The following is a 23,034-nucleotide window of genomic DNA, read 5'->3' as shown; positions in this document are numbered from 1 at the left end:
ATATAATAACATACGCGCACACAAAGCCTGTTTTTATTTATTTATTTATTTATTTAGCTTTATATAGAATAAAACTGAATAATTAGATTTTTGTCTTGATCGTCGTTACTTCTTGCTTTCTTAAACATTTAAACATTGACCCTAACCCTGAATTTCATGTAAGCTAAGGCACTGACAAAAATTCCTTTTTTTCTTTTCTTTTCTTTTTTTTTAGAGAGAGAGATTACAGTAGACATGGGCCAGGATGAGGCGTGGTTGCAATCGAGATGCATGTAATGGATATAAAAGCTTTTCCCATCTCAGGCCACCAGGGGGCTTTATTGCCCCTCTTTCCCCCCTGTCTCTCGCTCCTTGACAGGTTTCTCCTCTCCCTTCCTCTCTCTGTCTGCACTCCTTCAGCGCACACAGCTCGTTCGCACTGCTGTAGGAGCGTCTGTTGAGCTGCCGAGGCAGAGCAGCTCGCTTTGTCCGTCCTCTGTCAGCCACCTGTGCCGCGGATGATGCGGATGGAGCAGACCCTGTGTTACATGGAATAATTTCAGCATCATTGCTGTGTTTTTTCCTCCCCCTCTTTCGGATTTGCTTCTCTCTCCCCCCTTTTTAAAAAAAAAAAATTCGCATCGCCGGGCATCTAAAGTTGTGATGATGCCTCCGCTCAGCATTTGGGATTGGTAACAGCCTCCCGTGCGAGGGTGATACATCATTCGCATGTGATTGAAGAACGCTGTCTCTCGGAAGTGGACAAAACATGGACTAATTTTGCTTTTGTTTTTTTTATACATTCATCATGAGATTATTACAGCTGTTTCTGATTTCCGGTGTATTTTTCGTCTCCTCAGGTAGGACAAAAGGCTGTCACTGATTTTTAAATGAACCGTTATGTCGCAACATTTTGCTTTTTAACATGAGATCAGCTTCATTAAATGATGTGCTGTTTTGCTTAACTTGTGACCAAACCTTCTCAGAAATAATCAGCTCTTAATCTTAACCTGACCTGACACATCTCCCCCTGAAACAAACATGATATTTTTTTCTAGCATCACAAGACTCTTTTTTTTAATAACAGTGGTTTAAATAAAATAAAATGTTTTCTGTTTGTAAATTAGTTATAGGTTTTGGGGTTGATCCTGCCCTGCGCATCAGCGTATTTGATGAACTAACGCTTGGAGAAGGCTTTGATGGCGTTACTCAGGTCCAGGGCTTCCACAGCGAGTCTAGAGCTTTCCACTTCCAAGGTACCATAACACACATTCACTCTGTCTCTGTCTGAAGTTAAAATGTAAAGCAGATGAGATGATGTCCATGCAAAGAACATGTTTTCCTATGATAACTACTCATTTCATTTTGTTTATTTCCTTTGTATGTTTTGTTTACACAACTAGAAAGGCCAACATGATGCAGCCCAGTAATCCACAGATCCTGAGCTGAGATGCCCGTAGATGTCTGATGTTAGATCATCGAATAATGCTGTGCATCAGATTCCTTTATATGATTCTTGTGTTTGTCTGTTCCTGTGTAACAGACTGTAAACTGCAACATACAGTGCATTATCAGTTTTTTCTCTCTATTTGGATTTAGCTGGGGGGGTGGCCTCAGACTACCACCTGCCTGAACAATAGGCATGTTCGGTTTTCATGAAAAAGTGTTGTGTTGAGGGCAGGCAGAGGGGGAGAGATGGGAGGATCATACAAAGAATCATAGAATGGCTGAGCTTAATCAGATTAGGCCGAGACAAAAATCCCACAGTCAGAGTTGATATATGAAGTGAGTCTGGAGAGTGAATGGGCCCCCTGCAAGAATTCACCCATTTGGTGATCTTCTGGAGTGTGTGAGTTTGAACAGTTTGCGTCGCTAAAAATGTGAATGGGCCGCAGAGTGATCATGTTGTCAGCTGCAAGGCAGTGCGTGTAGCGTGCAAAACAGAGTTGTCAAAGATGAGGTCGTGCTTGACTTTTTAAAATGCTTTTTCACTTCTTTTTTTTAAAATTTCTGTCAGTGTTACGTCTTTGTTACTTGATGTCAGACGCTCATTACAATCCAAATGAAACTGTTAACAGCTCCATCACAGGGATGGAGATGTCTATCATAACCCAGGCAAAAGTAGCAAAAGAGGAAATTGTTTTTTGCTCCCAGATCAGTGGCAAAACAAAAGATATGGCGATGTAACACATCTCCACAAGAAGGTTCTCATCACGGATCACGTAATGTACCAAAGTGACGGCATTGTTTTGGGACAGAGAAACACCACAATCATTTGTCGACCCAGCCTCCTCGCTGATATCTTCTAATCTCCCTGCACAACCGCTGAGACAGCGGCACTTCTGCATGGAGCAGCAACTCCAGTATCTTTGTGAAGGCAGGCCATTTGATGTCCTCTGTGTAGACAACACTCAGAAGTGCTCTACACAGGCGGGTAGCAAAGGGAGAGTTAGAGAGAGAGAAACAAAGACAGTTAGTGAAAGAAGCTACCTGCAGGTTTCTTTCCACAAAATAAAAGGAGAAAAAGAACAACTATTCTGTGACTGGTACCCCTTTGTCATTGCGCTATCTTATTTTCCTATGATACCTTTTGCTAAGTACATACAGTTATCCAGGCGGAGACAGCAGTGTGTTATTTATGGTAGCTTGCCTCCATCCTTCATTTGGGATGTCTATGTTAAGTCGATGATGCTGGGTGAGGGGGAGGCGGGCAGAGCTGCAACGGCAGAACGGACCTGGGCATCTGCTTGTTTGCAATCAGGAACAGAAAGGAGGAGGCACGTTCTGTAAAAGAGAAAATGAGTGCGGGAGCTCGAGAGAAAGAAGCTGGGATGGGAAGGAGAAAGAGAGAGAGGAAGAGATAGAAATGCAGAGCTGTCTGCCAGCTGTTTGATAGACTGTGCTGATTCCACATGTATGGAGGCTTGGCTAGCTGGGACCAGCAGACAGGCCCACAGTGACATTCCGACGCTCATTAGATAGCAGGCAGAACATATCCATGGCTGTCCCCTCCGCTGCTTGCCTGCCTGCCTGCCTGCCTGCCCAAAGGGAAGGCTGTTATCTCTGAGTGCTGGATGGAAGCGGGAGGGAGGGGGAGTAGCTGCTGAGAGCTAAGAGAGAAGTGGAAGAGTGTAATTCACAGTATAGAAATAGGTGTATGTCCACGTGCAGATAAGCGGCTGTTGTGTTGTGTGCTGTTAGTTTGCTGTATGCTGTTTCTATGCATCTCTGTTTGCTGAATGTGTTTGTTTTGAAAAAAAGGAAATAGGAAAGGAATGAGCAGTGGGGGGATTTCTGTTCAGCGAACCCCTGCTGATGCTTTTGAAGGTAGCTGTCAGAGCTACATTGCATGACATTAGGAGAGGTGGACCTCAGGGACGGGCATAATAAAGGCAGAAAAAAAGGCCCCCTCCCTGCCCCAGGCTGTGCTCCTCTCGTGCCAAGGTGATACTCAGGCTCGCCACAAAACCATCACATCATTAGCACTTCCCCCACAGTTTTTAATATCTAGACATCCGTATATCTATTGGTATACACGAGCAGGGAGGGGGGACCACACCCAGAAGCACTCCCTTCCCCCAACACACATACACCCACGCTCTCTCCCTCTATGGCTACAAGTGTATGGACCGAACTCATTCAAAGTGCAAACAACACAGTTGCTAGAAGCATTGTTTCAGCTGCAGCACAAGGCTCCCTTGTAATTGTGTTGGTCTGTGTTTATATAAATCCTGCCTGTCTCAGAAGCATGTTTCTGCTCAGGCTGTTTAAACACTGCCAGAGAGGTGTTTCTTTGTATGTTGTGGTGACGACGCCCCTGGCTCCTGTGACACTAAAGTGTAACAGGATGGAAGAGGCTCGTTTGTAATGCCTTGTTAGTGCGCGCGCTTATTTGTACATCTGTATGAAGCAGGGAGGAAATGTCGGTTTGTTGTCCGGCATTTCTGTGTACGTCACAGATGTGCTTCCAGTGCAGAGGCTACACTTACCAGCTGTTAGTAACTATGATGCAGTGGAGTACTGTGCTATAGAAAGATGTAGAGGTTCAGAGGGCAATTCAGTCCTTCAGCGGCAGAGCTCTGGAGAAAGCTTGCGTACAGGATAGCTGCACTCTGCTGAATTGTATTGAGCAGGTTCACCGGGTGCTGTTCTGCAAACCTCACACTTAGAGGAAGGACAATAAAGCAAAATGGGAAAGTGGCTTCAGGAAATAATAATGCAATTAACACTGGCAAAAAGTGGTTAGCGTAACACATCATGCTTGTTGTGTTTACATACACTGCTAAGATGGTGAAGGGTTGCTTACAAGGGGGACTGAATATGAACATATACTCAGTTACCAGTAGGGGGCTCTGTGACTAAGGATGATGGAAGGAGAGAAGAAGTGAAGTGTATGGTGAGATGAAAAATGGCGAACTACTGCTGAATATATACGTTCCATTACAAACCAAGCCGTCTCCGTTCTTCTGTCGAAACACCACAAATTGGCGACGAGGATGAGTGCATCAGTTCCGAGTCCACCATCTTTTCTTCCACATGTGGGTGAGCCGCCGATTCCATTTACTACATGGCGGAAAATATTCGACAATTACATGCTAGTAATCAATGCCACGGGAGACGCATGGCCGGATGCTAGGAAACGCGCTGTTTTGCTACACTGCTTGGGCCCGGAGGGACAGCGGTTATTCTACACGTTACCGGAGCAAGGTGATACATATGCTGACGCCATGAGCACACTGGAGAAGCACTTTGTGCCGAAAGTGAATGTCGTGGCGTGCCGTCATACATTCAGACAGCGTATGCAACGAGCGGATGAGACTGTTTCTCAGTATGTGGTGGCTCTGAGAGCATTAGCTTCATCTTGTAACTTTGGACAAATGGAAAGTGAAATGATAAGAGATCAGTTGATCTCCAATGCTCATCTCAGCGCTGTGAAAGACAAACTGTTACTGGAGGATGAACTCACACTGGATAAGGCTCTAACTATTGCGAGCCAGGTAGAAGCAGCAGTCAAAAACGCTACTCTACTCTCCACACCCGGCTCGTGTCCGACCGCGCCTGTTCAGACAGTCGACGCGGCAAATTCCCACTCTCACCAGAGGAGAGGACCTCGCCCCGCTAAAGGCTGCACTCCAGACCAACGCAAACGGGGAGGTTCAAAGCAGCAGCAGCGGAAGTGCTTCAGGTGTGGTTCTCACAAGCACTTAGCTAATGATAAAAACTGCCCGGCTGCTTCTTCAAAATGCAATAACTGCGGGAAAAAAGGACATTTTGCCAAGGTATGTAAGTCGTCAGTCAGTGAAGTGAGAGAAGTAGTGGTTCCAGAATTGGCAGTACTGTGCGTGCAAGATGCTAAAATGATGGCAGCTATTCAAGATAAGCTTACCTGCACTGTCGACATTGAAACTGTACAAGGTGGCTCTAAGACAGTAGAGCTGATAGTAGACACTGGAGCTTCTGTGTCTATTCTGCCAGAAACTATCTACAGACAGTATTTTGCAGACTGTTCACTGGTGCGACCTAAAGTCAAACTAGTTACTTATGCTAAAGATGAGTTGGCTGTGATGGGTTGTCTGCCTGCATCAGTTGCACTGCATGCACAGAATGAGAAAGTTCCTGCTTCCTTCTACATTGTCAAAGCTGGTTCCCCACTATTAGGCCTCGACCTCATTAGAGCACTGAACGTCTGCATCGTCGGAGGCAAAGTGGACCGTATTCAGGATGAAACTGCAGATGAGCCGGATTCGTCTAACCAGAAGTCTGCTGTGTACAATGTTGATCCTATTCCACCAGCTCAACTTGGATGTGTTAAAGGGTTCATCCATAAAGTACAGGTAAACAACAACGTGCGGCCTGTACGCCAAAAGCTGAGACGCCTGCCATTAAGTGTACGTACAGAGGTGTCAGCAGAACTCTCTCGCTTACTCAAAGCTGGCATAATTGAAAGGATCGATGCAGCTGAGTGGGTGAGTCCTTTGGTCGTGGCCAGAAAGCGAAAAAAGGAGTTGAGACTGTGTGTTGACCTTCGTGAACCCAATAAGAGCATTATTGCTGACTGCCATCCTCTTCCTCATATGGAGGATCTGTCTTCTGACTTGGCAGGTGCCACTCACTACAGCCAGATTGACCTCAGCTCAGCATACCACCAATTACCTTTGCATCCGGAGAGCCGCAAGCTGACTGCTTTTATCACTCATGAGGGACTGTTCCAGTTCACACGTGTCCCATTTGGCCTAGCATCAGCACCTTCGGCGTTCCAGAAAATTATGCAAACGGTCCTGAAAGATCTGCCTGGTGTTCGCAACTACTTGGATGACATCATCGTCTACGGAACATCAAAGGAGGTGCATGATACACGCCTGCAAGCTGTTCTCCAACGTCTCAGAGATGTCAGCCTGCAGATTAATGCTGGGAAAAGTTCCTTCTGCCAGTCACACATCACATTCCTGGGCCATGTAATCTCAAAGGAAGGCCTACGTCCAAGCCAACATCACCTTACTGCTATTGCTGAGGCTCCTGCTCCAAAGGATATGGCTGCATTGCGCTCGTTCCTGGGTTTGTCATCCTGGTTCAGTAAATTTATTCCAGATTATGCTACACTGGTGGAACCACTGCGACAGTTGCTGAAAACAGACATGAAAGTCGAACTCCAGTGGAACGAGGCAGCACATGAGAGCTTCAGTAACCTGAAAAAACTCCTTCTGGAAAGTCCCGCACTTGCCGTCTATGACCCTGACTTACCTGCTTTTATCACCACAGACGCATCAGACTATGGGCTAGGCGCTGTGTTGACACAGTTACATCCAGATCAAGTGGAGCGGGTTGTGGCGTTCGCCTCCCGAACACTGTCTCCTGCTGAAAGAAAGTACTCCACCACAGAAAAGGAGGCGTTAGCCTGTGTCTGGGCGGTGGAAAGATGGCGTACATATGTATGGGGCCGCAGATTCACACTTCGTACTGACCACCAAGCTCTTACTACCCTTCTCAGCACCAAAGGTATGAACAGAGCGGGCATGAGAATCGCACGATGGTCTGCAAGGCTGATGTGTTTTCAGTATGATGTGCAGTACCGTCCTGGTGTTCAGAATGTCATCGCAGACTGCCTCTCACGGGTTCCCCTGATGTACTCCAGCACTGACATTGATGCTGAAAAAGACCTTCTCTTGGAGATAGCTGAAGTTTCTCCTCTCTTGACAGCGACACCGTTGACGGATTTTAAAGCTGAATGTGAGGACTGCCCTGACCTTTCTCTGCTGCAACAGGTTATCCGCTCAGGCTGGCCTAAGGTGAAAAGGTCTCTCCCACCTGAGATACAGCCGTATTTCCTGGTGCGACATGAACTTGCTGTGGAATCACCGTTGGTTTTCCGGGGGACACGTCTGGTGGTCCCAAGGTCCCTGCGGGAAAAGGTGATATGCCTCGCACACGAAGGTCACCAGGGCATAGTTCGCACAAAGCAGCGGCTCAGAGAGCTTTACTGGTGGCCATGCATGGATACTCAAGTCCATGCGATTCTGTCATCGTGCTCAGTCTGTCAATTGTGTGACAAAACGGCCAAAACTGCTCCTACTCCCTTACAGCCGGTTCAGTTTCCAGATGGTCCCTTTCAGCATGTGGCCGTTGACATTGTTGGACCTTTTGACCGCAGGTTTGCCATCACACTGGTCGATTACTTCAGCAAATGGCCAGAAGTAGCCTTTACTTCATCAGCTACTACAGACACTGTGATTAGGTTCTTGTCTTCAGTTTTTGCACGGGAGGGAAACCCTTGTGAGCTTACCACAGATAATGGACCACAATTCACTTCATCTGCCTTTGCTGATTTCCTGACGGAAAGGGGCATCAAGCACATCAGAACAAGTGTGTATCACCCTCAAGCGAACGGGTGTGTTGAAAGATTCAACAGAGTGCTGAAGGACTGTGTTCAGGCTGCACAGGTGTCCCAGAAGCTGTGGAAGCCCGCCGTGACAGAGATGCTACAGAATTACCGTGCTACAGCTCATGCAACGACTGGAGCAGCTCCGTTCCAGCTTCTCAGAGGGAGACCCATGAGAACAAAGCTAAATGTCCTGCCGTTTCCCAAAGACACAGGACAGTATGACCAATGCAGGGCCAGAGTCTCTCACCAGCAACGTAAGAGTAAACGCTACACTGATGCAAAGAGGGGGGCAAAACCTCCCCAGCTTGTGGTCGGTGACAGGGTGCGGATACGTAAACCTTTCCGAGTGGGGAAGGGAGAGAGACAGTTCACTGATCCACTGTCAGTGCAGCAACAGACTGGACTGAGCACCTTCATCTTGAGTGATGGAAAGAGATGGAATGCAGCCCGTCTCTCACTCTGCCGCGCAGAGAATGCTGAGCCGTTGCAGGCTGGTGACGAGGTTGAAAATAACACAAGAGAAACTCCTAAAAGACCTTCTGTTCCTAACAGACCGAGACAGTTACCAGCTTGGACCAAGGATTATGTTATGAAATGAGTTTAAAAAAAAAAAAAATGAAAAGGAAAAAAAAGTGAAAAAAACACGCTTGAGCTGTTGGGTGCTAATGTTAAGTTCCATACTGCTAGTTTTGAGGTCCAAGTATAATAGAGGATTGATTTACTGTGATTTATTTGTGAGTTTTGTGACTTAAGGTTGTTAAGTTACTACAGTAACCTTAACGGTACAAGTATTCATTATAAAGGACGATTTAGGCACCATAACAAGATTGTATGTTAAGATCACGGGTATAGTTCAAACACCCAGTAATGTTATAAGTGAAATAGGTATTGAAAATGCTGTCTGGTTGCAAAGTTTACTACTGATAATGTTCTGTGCAAATAGTAATGTTGCCATGCTAAGTAAGTAATACTGAGGTAGTAGAATTCTGTGAGAATGAGGAGAGATGTTGTGTTTACATACACTGCTAAGATGGTGAAGGGTTGCTTACAAGGGGGACTGAATATGAACATATACTCAGTTACCAGTAGGGGGCTCTGTGACTAAGGATGATGGAAGGAGAGAAGAAGTGAAGTGTATGGTGAGATGAAAAATGGCGAACTACTGCTGAATATATACGTTCCATTACAAACCAAGCCGTCTCCGTTCTTCTGTCGAAACACCACAATGTTGAACTTCTGCGCACTTCTTTTTTCTCACTGCAAGTGCTGCGTTTGCTGCTTCTCTTTTATTGAAGTTTCACGATGCAAATAGATTCAATTAAAAGGAAAAAACCTCCTGAAATAGACAAGAAAATGTTATTTAATGTAGGAAAATGTGCCAAAAGAATCCATAAATAATTAAATAGAAAAATGTGCTAATGGGGTAAAACTAGCATACCAATCTAGCTCTGCAGGAGTCCTTAAAATAACTAAGAATCAACACAACTAATTTGGCATACAAAATCTACAAAACAGAATGAAATTTGAGGTTTTTAGATGGAGAAAGATCCATTAAAAAACACCATTATTGGTGTATTGTTAAACTCTCAGTGCTTGCAGAAGCTTTCAGTTAAAATGAATATTCTACAAATCTTTTCTAAGATAATAGAATGGCTGACATCACTCAGATTTCCTTTGTCACACTGTCCATGACAGCTGCATTCACTTTCAATGAGATTGAAGCTTTTTACTCTCATATCAATACAAATATGCAGAGTTCAGCTAGATGCTTAAAACCATTTTACCTTCAATAAAACCATCTAGTTAATAACAGAAAATATGAATCCAAACAAAAACAATCACTAAGCTCTGAGAAACCTTGGGTAAAGTTCCTCAGCCTTTTTTCACACTCTGATGCTGAATAGTTAAAAAGGTTAACTTTCTTTTTTGCTAAACGCATCACTGACACGTGTGTAAATTAAAATCAGTTACATGTTAATTTGTTGATCATATGGACTTCAAAAAAAATCTATATCCAAAGTAATAGAGGAGCAGAATCCACATTCCTCCGTGCTCCGTGTGAAAATGCTCTCCAAAGTGAATCTGAAGCTAACATGAAGCTCTTACAGCCTCAGACAAGTCAGTTGGGTTTTCCTGAAGTCAAAGAGTCCTTATTATGAAATTCCTTCTTTGTGGATTCACAGAGTGTTTCCTTGATGAGCCAACGTAGAGGGATGGGAAAAGAAAGTGATAATTTGGTACTAAAAGAGATTGAGTGTGGAAAATCCCTAGCTGACTGTCTCACACTGCCGTAGCCTCACATTAAGCTGAAGTTCTGCGTTTCTGTGTGGAACAAAGATTAGCGATTTTATCCTCATCACTCATATTCTAACAGCATGCAGAAGGCATCGCTTTGTGGCAATATGGGCTGGATTACAGCGACTAGTAACACAGGTTTATTGCATATTGCATACGTGCTGTAAGTGTCCAAGTGGTGTGTATTTTATCTTCAGCGGGCGTGCGTGAAGCTCTGAGGAGATGTAGCCTCTAATTTGTTGTGATCTGGTACAATTGTCAGTGCAGATACTACACTTTAAGGGTGCAAACTGTGCATGCAACTGCCAAATGGACTCTAAGGTAATATAGTGTAATCCCAGCCTTAAAATATGAATACAGGCATGATTGTATTCAGGTAGGATGAATACAAACCTAACAAGAAGACTATAATATGTACAGAAACTCAAGAAACTCATTCTTTCAAGAATTTTCCAGGACCAAGAGTAATTTTTCTTGAAAGTGTAAGGTAACAAAGGTCTGCTTTATTCTGCCTGAAGCCAATTTTCCCCAAAACATTTTGAAAAATTGTGCAGTGTGGACAATTTTCTTTAGCAGGTTTCAGAATAAAAACATTTTTAAGACTCAGGGGCTAATGTTAGACATTAGATGTTAACATAAATGTTAGATGTGAACTTTATTCTTAGCAATCTTTAACACCATAACATTTTGTTCTGCTTAAAGATGAACCAAACAGAATTGTCGGTGAAGCTGAAGCTAAAAGCAAAATTTACCTGAGGTCAGAGCTTGCTTGATCCATTCCACCTGCATTTTATATTCATATAAAATAATCCCATATCCTTTGATATACAGCAGTCGTTGTGTCTTGTGCTGTATTTCAAAGAAAAGTTGTCCAATCTTTCCTGATGACTGACATTATCCACAACTCCCTGTGGCCAGTCATTTTTGCTTGCTGCCTTCTGAGGCAAACCTGATCCTCTGTTCCACACAGGAGCTCCAGTGACCATGGAGGGGGAGATATTTCTATCCCCCCAGGGTTGTTATACAGTTGGGTGGCTGGAAGGCTGTCATTAGCTGTGTGTATGTGTGAATGTCAGACAGGCGGTCACCGAGGAGGCGATCTGAGAATTGGGAAAATATTGCTGGCCAAGGCACTACTGGAGGTGCCCTTGGCTCAGTTTAGTATTTGTTCCAGGAGAGTGGAGACACAGCAGGGGGGGAGATGGTCCGCCGAATGCAGATTGCCTGAGTGTGGCGGAATATCTAGGAGCTGTAACGACCTTTAGGGGGCTGGTCTTTGTATATGTGTCTAGTGTATGTAGAGGTACCTTACCGCAGACCTCTGCATCCATTTCTCTCTCTGTACTGACGCAGTGTTTGTTTAGAGTTGCACAGGCTAGGCAAAATGTTGGCATTACAGTGTCTGCGTATGTGTTGCTGTCCACACCTGTTCATCTACGTGCATGCGTTCACAGGTGATTGTGCGTGTGCATTGATAGTAATGAAGGGTTTTGAGTTTGCTTCTGGCGGAGAGTTTATCATTATTCTAATCCTCCAAGAGAGATATTCTCTTGCCTGTCCCTCCCACGCACATCCCTCTACACTCAGGCCAGCAGATAAAATGTCTTGTGTAAAAACATTGTGTAATATGACAAGTTTACATGGTTTATGGCAGCGTTGGGTCTTCCCTCCTCTGATTGCATCAATGCGTTATTTGGACCCCTCTTGGCTTTATACATTCTCTGCAGCTCATGGCTCAGTCCCTCTTAACTGATAGGAACATCGCTTATTTGGAAACTGTTGTTGAAGAGTTGTTGCAAAAGATGTAGGAGGTGTTATTTTGTTCTGGCAATCCACTAGAGACCGGAGAACGAAACTCTTCATTATTCGCATAAAAACGAGGCTGAAATCTTCATACTTAATATCAGCGATGGTGCTTTTAGTAGCAATTTCACTCCGAGAAATTTATAAATCGCTAACCAATGCCTTTTGCGTGGTGGGAAGACAGAAACTCGGCGTCTGTTCACTAGAAAAACTCCCATTCTGTGAGCGCAGGTCGACATGAAAGCAGTGTGTGAGAAAAGGATTGTGGCAAAGCTGGGCGTATCTGGCCTCTCACGCTGTGCTGTGGGGGCACCTGTTCGAAATGCTAAATGTGTTAGCTGATGATTGGTGCGGTTCTGCCAATATTTTTCTATGAGAATAGAGTGCGTGGGTGTGGGTGGGGGTGGATGGGTGAATGGGAGTGCTCGGCTTGTGTACCATGGGTCAGACAAAATAAGACCGTTAGACAGTTAAAGATTAGACGTGACGCTGAGGGATGGAAATCGTGGCCTGAGTATAACTAATAAAGCAGAATGTACCCAGGAGATAAGATTAGGCTGTAGCCCTAAGCTGCGCTTCCGAGGGATGCTATTGAGCCTGAGGCTTTTGGAGATCTTTAGTCAGCTGATAAAACTCTGTGTGTCTCAAAAGCAGCTTCTTCACTATCAGCTGCTCCTTATAGCCTGTAAACATCGACAACAGATGACGTGAGATGTGTTATTGCACCGAAAATACGCTGATTAGAATTTTATGCACCGTGTCATCATTTTCAAGCTATTTTGTGTCGGTAGCTCACATCAGAGTGGTCATTAGGAGCAGGTGGCTGTCCCATCCAGGCACTTGCCAATATATAATTGACCAAAGGCCCCCCTCAGCAGGGCCTTATTGATTTGGCACACGGGAAAGTTGTCCTACTCATCGCAGCACAAACTCATCTACTCGTTTTTCACGTATATGTTTAAAGGAATGCAGAGATGCTCCTAATACATATGCTAACTTAATCTTTGCTGGATTGAATTCATTCAGTGTAGACAGATCTTTTTGCTCCATGCCAACGTAGCCTCTACTCGACAAGCCCTTAAAGACCCATATAAAGATGCCCCTTCTCTTAAAGTAATAAGATGGGTGATGAGAGTTGTCCACATATAGCCAATGGCTCATAGCTGCCAAGTTGTAGAGCAGACAAGTAGTAGAGGTTCCTTGATCCTTACCATCCCCCCTGCCTCATCAACCCTGGGCCCCGCCCTGACAGATGCTCCTGCTGTGCTTATTTTGCTCATGATTGAGATGTCATTTTTACTTTCTGTTCAACTCATGGCATGGCAGTAGATTGACCGGTGCATAATATCAAAGACTATAAATGTCACAATCTGGTAGTAGGAACTCAAGCGCAGAGCGGTTAGACGTCTCCAAAAACAGTTTATTTACAGCACTAGTGCACGATATATACAGTGAAGGGAAATCCAAACTCCAGGGAATCACGGGGAAGCGCTCTCACACTCGCTCACGTCTTCTTGCCCAAACTTACACACGTTCACACGGCAGGGAGGTCACAGGTCCGGGGAGGAAAGTCTCTGTAGCAGAAGAGAGGGAAGTCACTCACAACACACAGGTTCACAGGTGCTGGGAGAATCACTAACGTCTGTAGTACAATCATCCAGCGACGAGAGGATCTGTGTTCCAGCCTCAAATAGTGCTCCTAGGTGATGACAGCTGATTGTTGTCAGGTGTGTGGGCCAAGGGCGGGAGCCCACAGTGAGCTCCGCCCAGGCAGAGAGAGAGAGAGAGAGAAAACCAAACAACACATGTAGCCGGGCAGGAGACCATGACAATAAATATATCACTTTTCTTAATAAAAGCAATTAAATCTGACTACAGATTAAATTACCATTTAATAATTTGATGAAAACAAACTCATTCTGAGATTATTGTCAGCAGTGCCATTTGGAATTGGTTACTAAGTAGGATCTGTTGATAGCAGCAGATTATTGCTCAGCAGAAACCCTGTTGCAGTCATTGGGCCATCTGTCCCACCCCGGCCAATGTCACTGGGATGATACTCCACTGGTGATGCAAAATGCATGAATCCCTGCCCTCTGCATTTCCTTTGGTGTGAGACAAATCTAGTGTACGCTTTTGTTTAAAGAGAAATGACTCAAAATATGCACCTAATGGGCTTAAAAGCCTGCATCAGAAGAAAAAAAAAAGCTAATGGTTGCACTATAAGTGTACACTGCAAGTACCGCAACTGAATCGAAACAGGCCTTTTTTTTAAAGCATGCTGTCATTGTGTCTTATGTAAGTGATGAGTATGCGTATTCAGTCTTCATCACAGCGTTTCTTGAAGTTTCACATTGCATTGTGTTAATTGGCTACTCCCACCAGCTGGAAGTAATGCTAATACACTGAGGAAAAGCCACCATGCTAGCTTCCTGGAGCGCTTAAGTGTGCCAGGGCATCGTGCATGCATCCCGTAGCTGGAAGTGAGCTCTTTGATGTGATTGCTTCTGAGAAACGTCATCTTTTATTGATGCTTCCATTAAAGTAACATAGACGTCTGTGTAGACTTGGTGGGGAGGGAAAGGGGGCACGCTGGTGGAACAGGAGTTTACCAGCTAACTACACACAGAAAATACCCTCCCATCCACACCAGCACCCGTATTACTTATTTTTCCTCTAGTCCTCAGCTTAATACGGCTATTCCAATACTACACCTAGGAGTAAGTAACTTGACCTGATTTTTAAGTTAGCCTGCACCAGTGAGAGAAATCATTATCCCCTTTGGCAAATGATGACAGATGATGAATAATGTTGATCTTTTTTAGCAAGAGCACTTGTTATTTTCTAAGATATATTAGCAGCAGTTAAGTTATAGTAAACATTAGGGTTGAGCAGTTTTCTCCATAGTCTAATTATCTTATGCCAATAACCAATACCATAGCTGCCATGCAACCATTAAGATTGAGGAATCTGCTGTACATTGTGCATAGTATGTGGTCCAGACATACAGCTGCACTGTAACTGCTGGCCAGAGAGACAAAGACAGAGAAGAGGTTATGCCCCATTTCCAGCATAAAGAGAAAGAACCAGCTGGAGAGAGACGTTCACACACAGCCATAAATGATTTACACTTAAGTTTGCTTTAGGATTATAGTTCTTTTTATCATAGCTCTGCTAACTTGATCAGTCTGTTTGATGCATAAAGGTGGCTCACCTATCTCTTCCTGCTCTGGCTGTGCTCACCTCACACACAGCAGGGTCTTTTACCAGAAACTCACACAACACCTGGTGACATAAATAAGGTTAAAGACACGAGATAAACTAGCATCTCTGCAAACACACGGCTACATTAAGCTCCAATTTTAGAAATAGAAATGTTCCTCTTCTGTTTTCGCTTATTTTGAGATGAGAGTGGTTCACAACGGTAATTTGAAAGAGAGCAAATGTGGGAACGTGAACTTGTGTGTTCACACAGGAAAACAAGTCAAAAGGAAAAAAAAAAGAACACCTTGATTGGCAAGCTGTTGTCACGCACTCTGACTGTTGTTTATCATCATCCACTGATACAGCCTTAGTGTTGTAGGTGGGTGTAAAGGCCAGAACAACAAGGGCCAAATCATTATGGTAGATGACTAGGTTAGAGCAACTCCAAAATGACAGGGCTTGTGGCGCGCCTTTGACTAGAAGCGGTGAATAGCTGTCGAAGACAGTTTAAAAAATGGATGTAGCTACCGTGACATTACCCACTGTTTTCTGAAGTCCCATTTTGAAGACTTGATGAGATGAGTGTTTCTGACAAAACACAGGATGTGCGGGATCAACTTTGATGTAATTCACAACTCTTTGAAGATGCTGGAGCTAAAAAATGTTTGTATCAGATACCACACAGCATTCTCAGGTCTCTTTGTGTTTATGTGGGTCAATTATCCTACAATACAAAGGACAAACAGCATATTAGACAGAGGTGGTCATCACTGTCCAGCTGGTACAGTATTTGGCAGCAAAGGGTTGTTGCAGGCGGACAACTTCAGAAGTTTTGCTTGAGGTGAGATTTACAGCAGCTGGCCTTTATTAGGAAGCCATGAGTTTACAATAAACTATATATATGAACAATTCTTGGACCAAAAACAGTACTCAAGCTGTTTTCCAAATGAATGCAGTAAATGTCAAAGGTTTTATTTGGGAAGTATTTGACTTGCAGCTTAATAAAGCTTTTAAGCTTGGCACTTTTTTGTTGTTCTTTAGCATTTTGCTCTCACTTTAATAAATAAACTGTAATTTGTGCCAGTAAGTATGCTCTGAATGTTTAGTGCTGATTTTTATTTCATGAATTAAAATTTATCAGGCTTGTCTTATGTCACTACATGAAATATTTATAAAATCCCAGCAGAATGTTGTCTAGTTTTCCACAATACAGCAGATTCACTAGAGCACATTTTACTCATAACTTTCACATCGACTAATTTGTTATTCTTACTAAATTGTTAATATTATATATCAATAGTGGCAATAGAGTTAACAACAAAAGGAAAAGGAAAAGTTGTGTCGATTCACTGTTTCAACCAGAACTTCTGTTTTTCATACATCGTTAAAGGAGCTGAAAAAGAATAGATAACTCATTTAATTTTTATTTATATAGAACCAAAGCACAACAGCAACTCCCTTTTTAATGAGAAGATTCCTCATGTTTCTTCCATCTGTGGTGACTGGTTTGGGAGAGAAGGGAAGAGGGAGACATAACAGGAAACAAAGTATGGAAGAAAGCCAGTAATTAATAATAATTAATGATTAAATGCAAAGTACGTAAGTAAGTAAGCACAAAGAGTGAAACGCAGTGAGTGAAAAAGAAAAACTTATGGGAAACCCCATAAAGACTCAGGGTCTCTTGATCCAGCTCTAGCTAAAGACACATTGTTAGTTCTGGAGTTTATTTTCCCAGTGGGGATGTTTTGGTCAGATGAATAGACAGTCTTTCTGAGGACGTATTTATTGATGGTATTAATAATTTCTTCTAATCCCTGTCTTTAATCCAGGGTCCTCCAGGGAAGTAAAAGCTCCCATGGAGGTCTCAGAGCAAATGGTCCAGAAGCTAAGAGGCAAGAATGAGTTTACTGTGTTGGTGACCCTCAAACAGGATCACCTGAACTCTGGGGTGATCCTCTCCATCCATCATTCTGAACACAGGTAAGATCACTTCTCGTTTCACCACGTGTGTAAAACGGCTTTTGTCGTACACAGGTAAAGTGGAGCATTAGCTAATTTTGGATTTATTTGCAGATACATGAATGGAATACACTAAATAAAATACATTTTAAGAAAGTTCAGTGATTCATGTGTATCACTGGGAAACTAAAGTATAGCTCATTTAGTACAGTGAAGCCTGTCAGAATAAATCTCCCTGCCCAATGATTGCAGTTTCGCTCTAAATTTAGTAACTCTCTGTTCTGTCATATGAGCAGACTGGATATTTGTATTTGATAAGCATTTAGATGTTTTACACACTAGTCAAATAAACAAAGAAAATCACCCTGTATGCCAGAGTATCAACGATGCAAGCGTCGAGTCTGTAATTGTGAATCGAAAACTGATGAGACACTATCTGCAGTTAGCATGCTAATGTTTTCCATTACTTTGTGGTAGCTGAGCCGTTGGATGATCAGAACAGCAATCTAAATTCCACATAATGCGTTGATTGAACAGTCTGTACATTAAAGTCGGTCCTGAGAAGAGAGCTCACAGGGATGTTAATGACTTTCTCCCACTGATGATTAGCCTTCCCAGCCATTCATATGCAACAAAGCAGCACTGCATGGTTTCATTTAAAACATGGCAGAAATAATTCAGCATCCAAAGTGTTAGCTAGCGTGTTTATGGAGTCAAGATGAATGTGCATGCACGGCTAGGGGAGAGTAAATCTATTAGATGTGGTTTGCAGATAAATCAATTCCATTGCTACACTGTCTATTTTTCTTTTGAATAATGTTTCTTGAAAATGACTCTTGTTCAAATAAGTCTGTCTTTAAAACGCTGAGGTGATGAGTGTGTATCGGCAGCTCTTTCCATTAGTGTCGCTGTGCTGGGTGAATCTCGGTGGTGTGGAGAAGAGGATTCTCCTGGAATACTAATGCTCTAACGTAAAGAGTTGAATCGCTGCATGCGGGCCATTGCTGTGTGCTGCTGATGTTGCATTAGACAGCAATACAGCACCCCTATGTTTAGCCTTTAATGTGATCAAATTCTTAATAGAGGAGTTCAGACAGTTTTGCATTTCTTTGTGTGACAAATACATTTTTTTAAGCAACACGACTTTGCAACACTGTAAGACGCAGGAAGGTGTCACAGAACTTACCATGGTTTTTACTTAAGTTGCTGGAACTATTGTGTTGCAGGTTCCTGGAACTCGAGAGCAGCGGCCAACGGAGTGAAGTACGCCTTCATTATCGCACCAAAGGGCAGCAGGATCACACGGAGGTGTTCCCTTACAGCCTGGCTGACGACCAGTGGCACAAGGTCTCTGTCGCCGTCAGCGCATCTCACGTCATACTACATGTGGACTGTAACAGGTAAGATCCTGGATTGAGAGTCTTCGCTTTTAAAAGGAAAAATACAGATTTAAATGTCGCTTGTGTATCAGCTTCAAACTTTGCATGTACTAATCTCATGCAACATACCGCGCAAGGACCTTCATTATCTGAATGACCTGATCTGCCATAATATAATTAATTCACATAAAATCTGTTTTCTGAGTTTCTGCAATGAGTTGCATTTGTAAGCCTCCAACTCACACGGCAATAGATACTGCTATGTTAAATCATGTAAAAATTATTGCAATGACTCCAGGCTTAGAGAGATACCGATTTTAAATTTGGGGAAAAAAGAGATTTCTCATACTGAATTAGCATGTGGTGCTTTAATTTAAATAGGACTTTAAATTACTTTAAACTAAGTGATCAAATCTATTCTGGATCATCTTTCAGGGTTTTTTTGTCTGTGTCTTTGCATGGAAAAATACAATGTGTAATATCTCTCCAAAAGCAGAAACTCACTGAAAGACAATAGTGAAACCAAAACCTGTTAGGTAACAATACGGCGCTTTAAACTATGGTTTGTGTTTTTAGGCCATGACATGCTGCGTTGTGTATGGACCGTGTTCACTTGCTGACTCTGGCATGCATGTATCGACATCGGCCATATGTCTCATGGGTCCGGCGCAGGTTGAACTCACCTTGAGGAAACCGGCGTTTTTACATGCCTCTGCTGCTCACTATGACATGGGAGTCACTGTTTGCGTGTGATGATCCTTCTTGGCACGATAAGAGAACAGACGGCAACGCCATGTGCATCCAAGAAAGCATGTGGCTATCTATACCCTGCATAGGGAAAGAGTTAACAGAAGGATTTAAAAGGGCAGGACCTGCAGTGTGGGTGGGGGGGGGGGGCATCTTTTCATCACATGAGCCAAACAGGTAGCATAACTGACTTTTTTGTGATTTTAGCCGTTGACCAATTTATGATCATGTTTTTTCAGGATCTATGAGCGGGTGGTGGAACCTCCCTACATGGACATACCCGAGGATACTTCCTTTTGGCTCGGACAGAGAAACGCTGCTCATGGCTTCTTCAAGGTTAATGCTGCAATAAAAACCTCTTTTCCAGAATATATGCATGCTGATGCCTCTCCTGATCTGTCATTACTAAGCCATAAATGATTCAGAATAGCACAAACAAGTAATTCATTTCAGCTGCGGCACCATCTTTTCACCCCGTACTCAGTCTTGGTTTATACTGTATCCTTTCCCTCTTTGTTTGGCTTGTTTGTTTTTATTTATTATAGCTGTTGGATTTAATTGCATGCATTTCTCAAGGCTTACCATTTTAATTTGAGGGCTGCTCTGCCTACCCTAGGAATTGACATTTTTTTGTCACTGTTTGTTCCCTGTGCCTTAGTCTGCAGCTAAGCCCAGTGCAATTATCTCAGCAACCCCCACCATGCTTATTTGGGAGAAATCATTAAATAGCCTCTGGACTATGCTCATTAAGCTTAGTCTATAGTATTGTTTTTCAGACAGAGAGACTTATATCGCCTCTTTCAGACTAGACCGCACTCCCAAATTTCCCACCTGGGGAGACTTGCTGGGGCAAAATGTCAGCTTACTAGCAATTTTAACTACTTTAATCAATCTGCTGGTGACTAGGTCTGTGTTTGATGGTGCGGTGATGGCTGTGTGTATGTGTACCTGTTAATGCTTTATACACTATGTCCTGGCATTTGAATTTCCTCTGTGTTAATTGGTTGATGAAAGAAGCTCTGGAGGTCACCCACTAATCTTGTCACACAGCAGCATCTTTCCTCGCCACTCTGTGAATCCTTGATTAGTTGCTGGGAAGACATCTCCTTTTTTTCTTTTTCTTTCGTCTTTTTTAAACACTACTTCATTAGGACACATGCACGCCCACACACATAGAGAAATGGTCAATATCTGTATGTGTTAGCTAAAAATGAGAAAATCATCATTAAGACTTTAGACAGAGCACATGCACTGTTGCTTCTTTACTCAAGAAGTTTGTTTGTTTGTTTTTTTACATTCAGACACTATAGATAACTAAATGTCTTATCTAGTAACTGAAGTTATTCAGTAGTTCACTTTTTTCTTGGCCTGGTAGGGTATCTAATTTTTGCAGATCAAAAACTGGATTAATTTTTTCTATGTGTTAATATTAAGTATTTTCTCACTGCCCATTAAAAAAATCCCTCTTTACTTTCTAAAATATTGTTGGGCACAGTTATTAAATAATAGCTCCCTTCTTTCACACAAACACAACAATATTTAACCACTCAAAATTTCCTATTCAGCGATGCAAGCAAATAACTGTAATTTGGCATCTTAGTTTAAACAAAACAATAATGTGCAAGTAATATGCAATACACATTATAACACAGTTTCTGTTTATGGTTTGTAGCAGTTGTATTTTGCAGAATTTATACTGTGCCGGTAAGTAAATAGTGTTATTTCAAATTTGATCGACACAGCTCCTATCTTCTGCCATTTCTGCACGTTACCGTGAAAAATCAGCAAATAATTTCCCCAGGATTTTACATTTATGGTTGGCAAATTGAAGTGGCGAGACAATTTAAAAAAACAATTTCTCCTAAGTTGCACTGTTCCACTTCTGTAAAGGTAATAAATGCACCCATGGAGTGAAATGGACCTGGTTACTATGGCAACAGAGTGTCTGAACACAGGTATGTGTTTGGGATTCGGACGTAGGACAATTTGGACTTGTGAAATGATTGAATCTCTATCTCCTGTTTATGCTTATCAGAGGAGATTGGAAAAAAAAAATCCACGTTCCAGCTAAATTGGCCACATAATTAACCTCCTGTAGGTTTGCAGATATGAGATGATTGATCAGAGCGACAGTCTGGGACACATATTATCCAACAATCACCCAACAACCTGTCTGTCATACTTCACAGTGAAAAACACAATTCTACCTGTTTATTTTTGTGAGGATACATATGCTTGGGTCCCACATTATCTCAAACATTAATTAGTTAGACAACTTAGAGAAATATTACCACCCTACCCACACTCCCAACTCTCAAAGTCCTCATGTATTTACTACACCTGCTTGATGTTTCTTCTATATTTTTCTTCTTTTTAGCATGAGGTGTTACTCCCTATGATCAAAAGGTTGTTATGTCTGTGTATGTAGGGAGTGATGCAGGACGTGGAGATCCTGGTGATGCCACAGGGTTACATCTCACAGTGTCCAGACCTTAACAGAAGTGAGTGCAGTAATCCCATTACTGTTGATTCTGAATAACCCTCAAACTTAGTTTACACCGATTTTAACTTATTTACCTGCAACCCCACTTTTAGATCACAGTATAGATAAAACGTACATTTTGTATTTATTTGATATTATTATTTATTATTAGTAGTATTTTTAAATCCTGAGTAGCGCTAAGGCGTTTAACAGTTGTGGGGTGTTTTGCAGTTAGTCAATCAGCAAAAAGTGGGTTTTCTTGTGTGATCGTTATCCTCATTGTTGCCACGATTTTGATGATGGTTCAGTTTTATTCAGTTTTGCGAGGACAAAGAAACCAGCTGTTTATATCAGTGCAAAAAGCTGTGAAATTTTATCTGAGAAAATATGCTAGATGAAATAAACTGTATCAGGCATATTTCAGAAATCGGTTTCACATTACTTTTAAGTGGCAATCTGTGAGACTATTTGATTTAGAAATGTTCTGATGCAATGTTTTTTTCCCCATTCAATCACTGGTTGTACAGTGAAATGTTTTATTGTGCGCTATGATGATGTGTTTTCACTAGGAACCTTTTTTATATTCCAGGTGGCTGTTTTACCTATCTCATTGTTAGAGTTTCTGCTGACAAAAACTATTTTTGCAGAGAGTGAAAACCACACACCCACACCTCATGCTTTAAAATGATTTTTCACATGGATTATATGTTCCTGTCCCTCAAAAAGTTTGCTTAATGCGTTTTCCAGTAAATTACACCCTTTTACAGAGAGGACATTTTTTTGTAATATAAAATAACAAGTGAAATTTCCTCCTTCAAAGAAAAAAACATTAGCAAGTATTATTAATGTTATTATTAATTATTAACTATTACTGTTAAACTACTGAACTGTTTCTACTATTAAACGTGTTTAAAAACTGTTATATGGTTAGACAGGTTTTTATCTGCTATAGTTATGATGCAGTTAACATAGATTTTTAGAAATGATGACCACGTTATTGCACGTACCTAAGTTACTTTTGTATTGTTCCTTGTATGTCAGCATGTCCAACCTGCAATGATTTCCATGGACTAGTGCAGAAAATCATGGAGCTACAGGATATACTTGCAAAAACATCCAGCAAGGTAATGTAATGTGTATGTTATTTGTGCTGATTTGACATTTAATCCAAAACAGAGAGAGGAACGGTAATTGCTCCTTTGAATTAAATGAGTAAAATATATCCCCTTGTCAGTACGGTTCTGTTATTAACATTCACTGCAACAGGCATTCAGAGCCGTATTAACATTTGGCTCTGCCTATTAATG

At 42.4% G+C, this 23,034-nt stretch overlaps 1 protein-coding gene across 1 annotated transcript in view; it reads left to right on the top strand.

Annotated features, from left to right (window-relative positions):
* Nucleotides 1-404: 404 nt before the first annotated feature.
* Nucleotides 405-23,034, top strand: part of nell2a (neural EGFL like 2a) — an 88,056-nt gene continuing 65,426 nt past the window's right edge. The window contains exons 1-7 of the mRNA XM_085412684.1: nucleotides 405-839; nucleotides 1,107-1,235; nucleotides 16,990-17,140; nucleotides 18,346-18,519; nucleotides 19,485-19,581; nucleotides 21,674-21,746; nucleotides 22,769-22,851. Of these exons, the coding sequence (XP_085268810.1) occupies nucleotides 788-839; nucleotides 1,107-1,235; nucleotides 16,990-17,140; nucleotides 18,346-18,519; nucleotides 19,485-19,581; nucleotides 21,674-21,746; nucleotides 22,769-22,851 (759 nt within the window). The 5' untranslated portion in view covers nucleotides 405-787. The remainder of the gene's footprint in view (nucleotides 840-1,106; nucleotides 1,236-16,989; nucleotides 17,141-18,345; nucleotides 18,520-19,484; nucleotides 19,582-21,673; nucleotides 21,747-22,768; nucleotides 22,852-23,034) is intronic.

The sequence above is a fragment of the Rhamphochromis longiceps genome, linkage group LG7 (assembly GCF_057381845.1).
Source record: "Rhamphochromis longiceps isolate RC_006_pf linkage group LG7, R_longiceps_female_GT1.1, whole genome shotgun sequence".
NCBI classification, from domain to species: Eukaryota; Metazoa; Chordata; class Actinopteri; order Cichliformes; family Cichlidae; genus Rhamphochromis; species Rhamphochromis longiceps.
The sequence above is the reverse complement of the archived record's forward strand: the minus strand, read 5'-3'. Positions and strand labels throughout refer to the sequence as shown.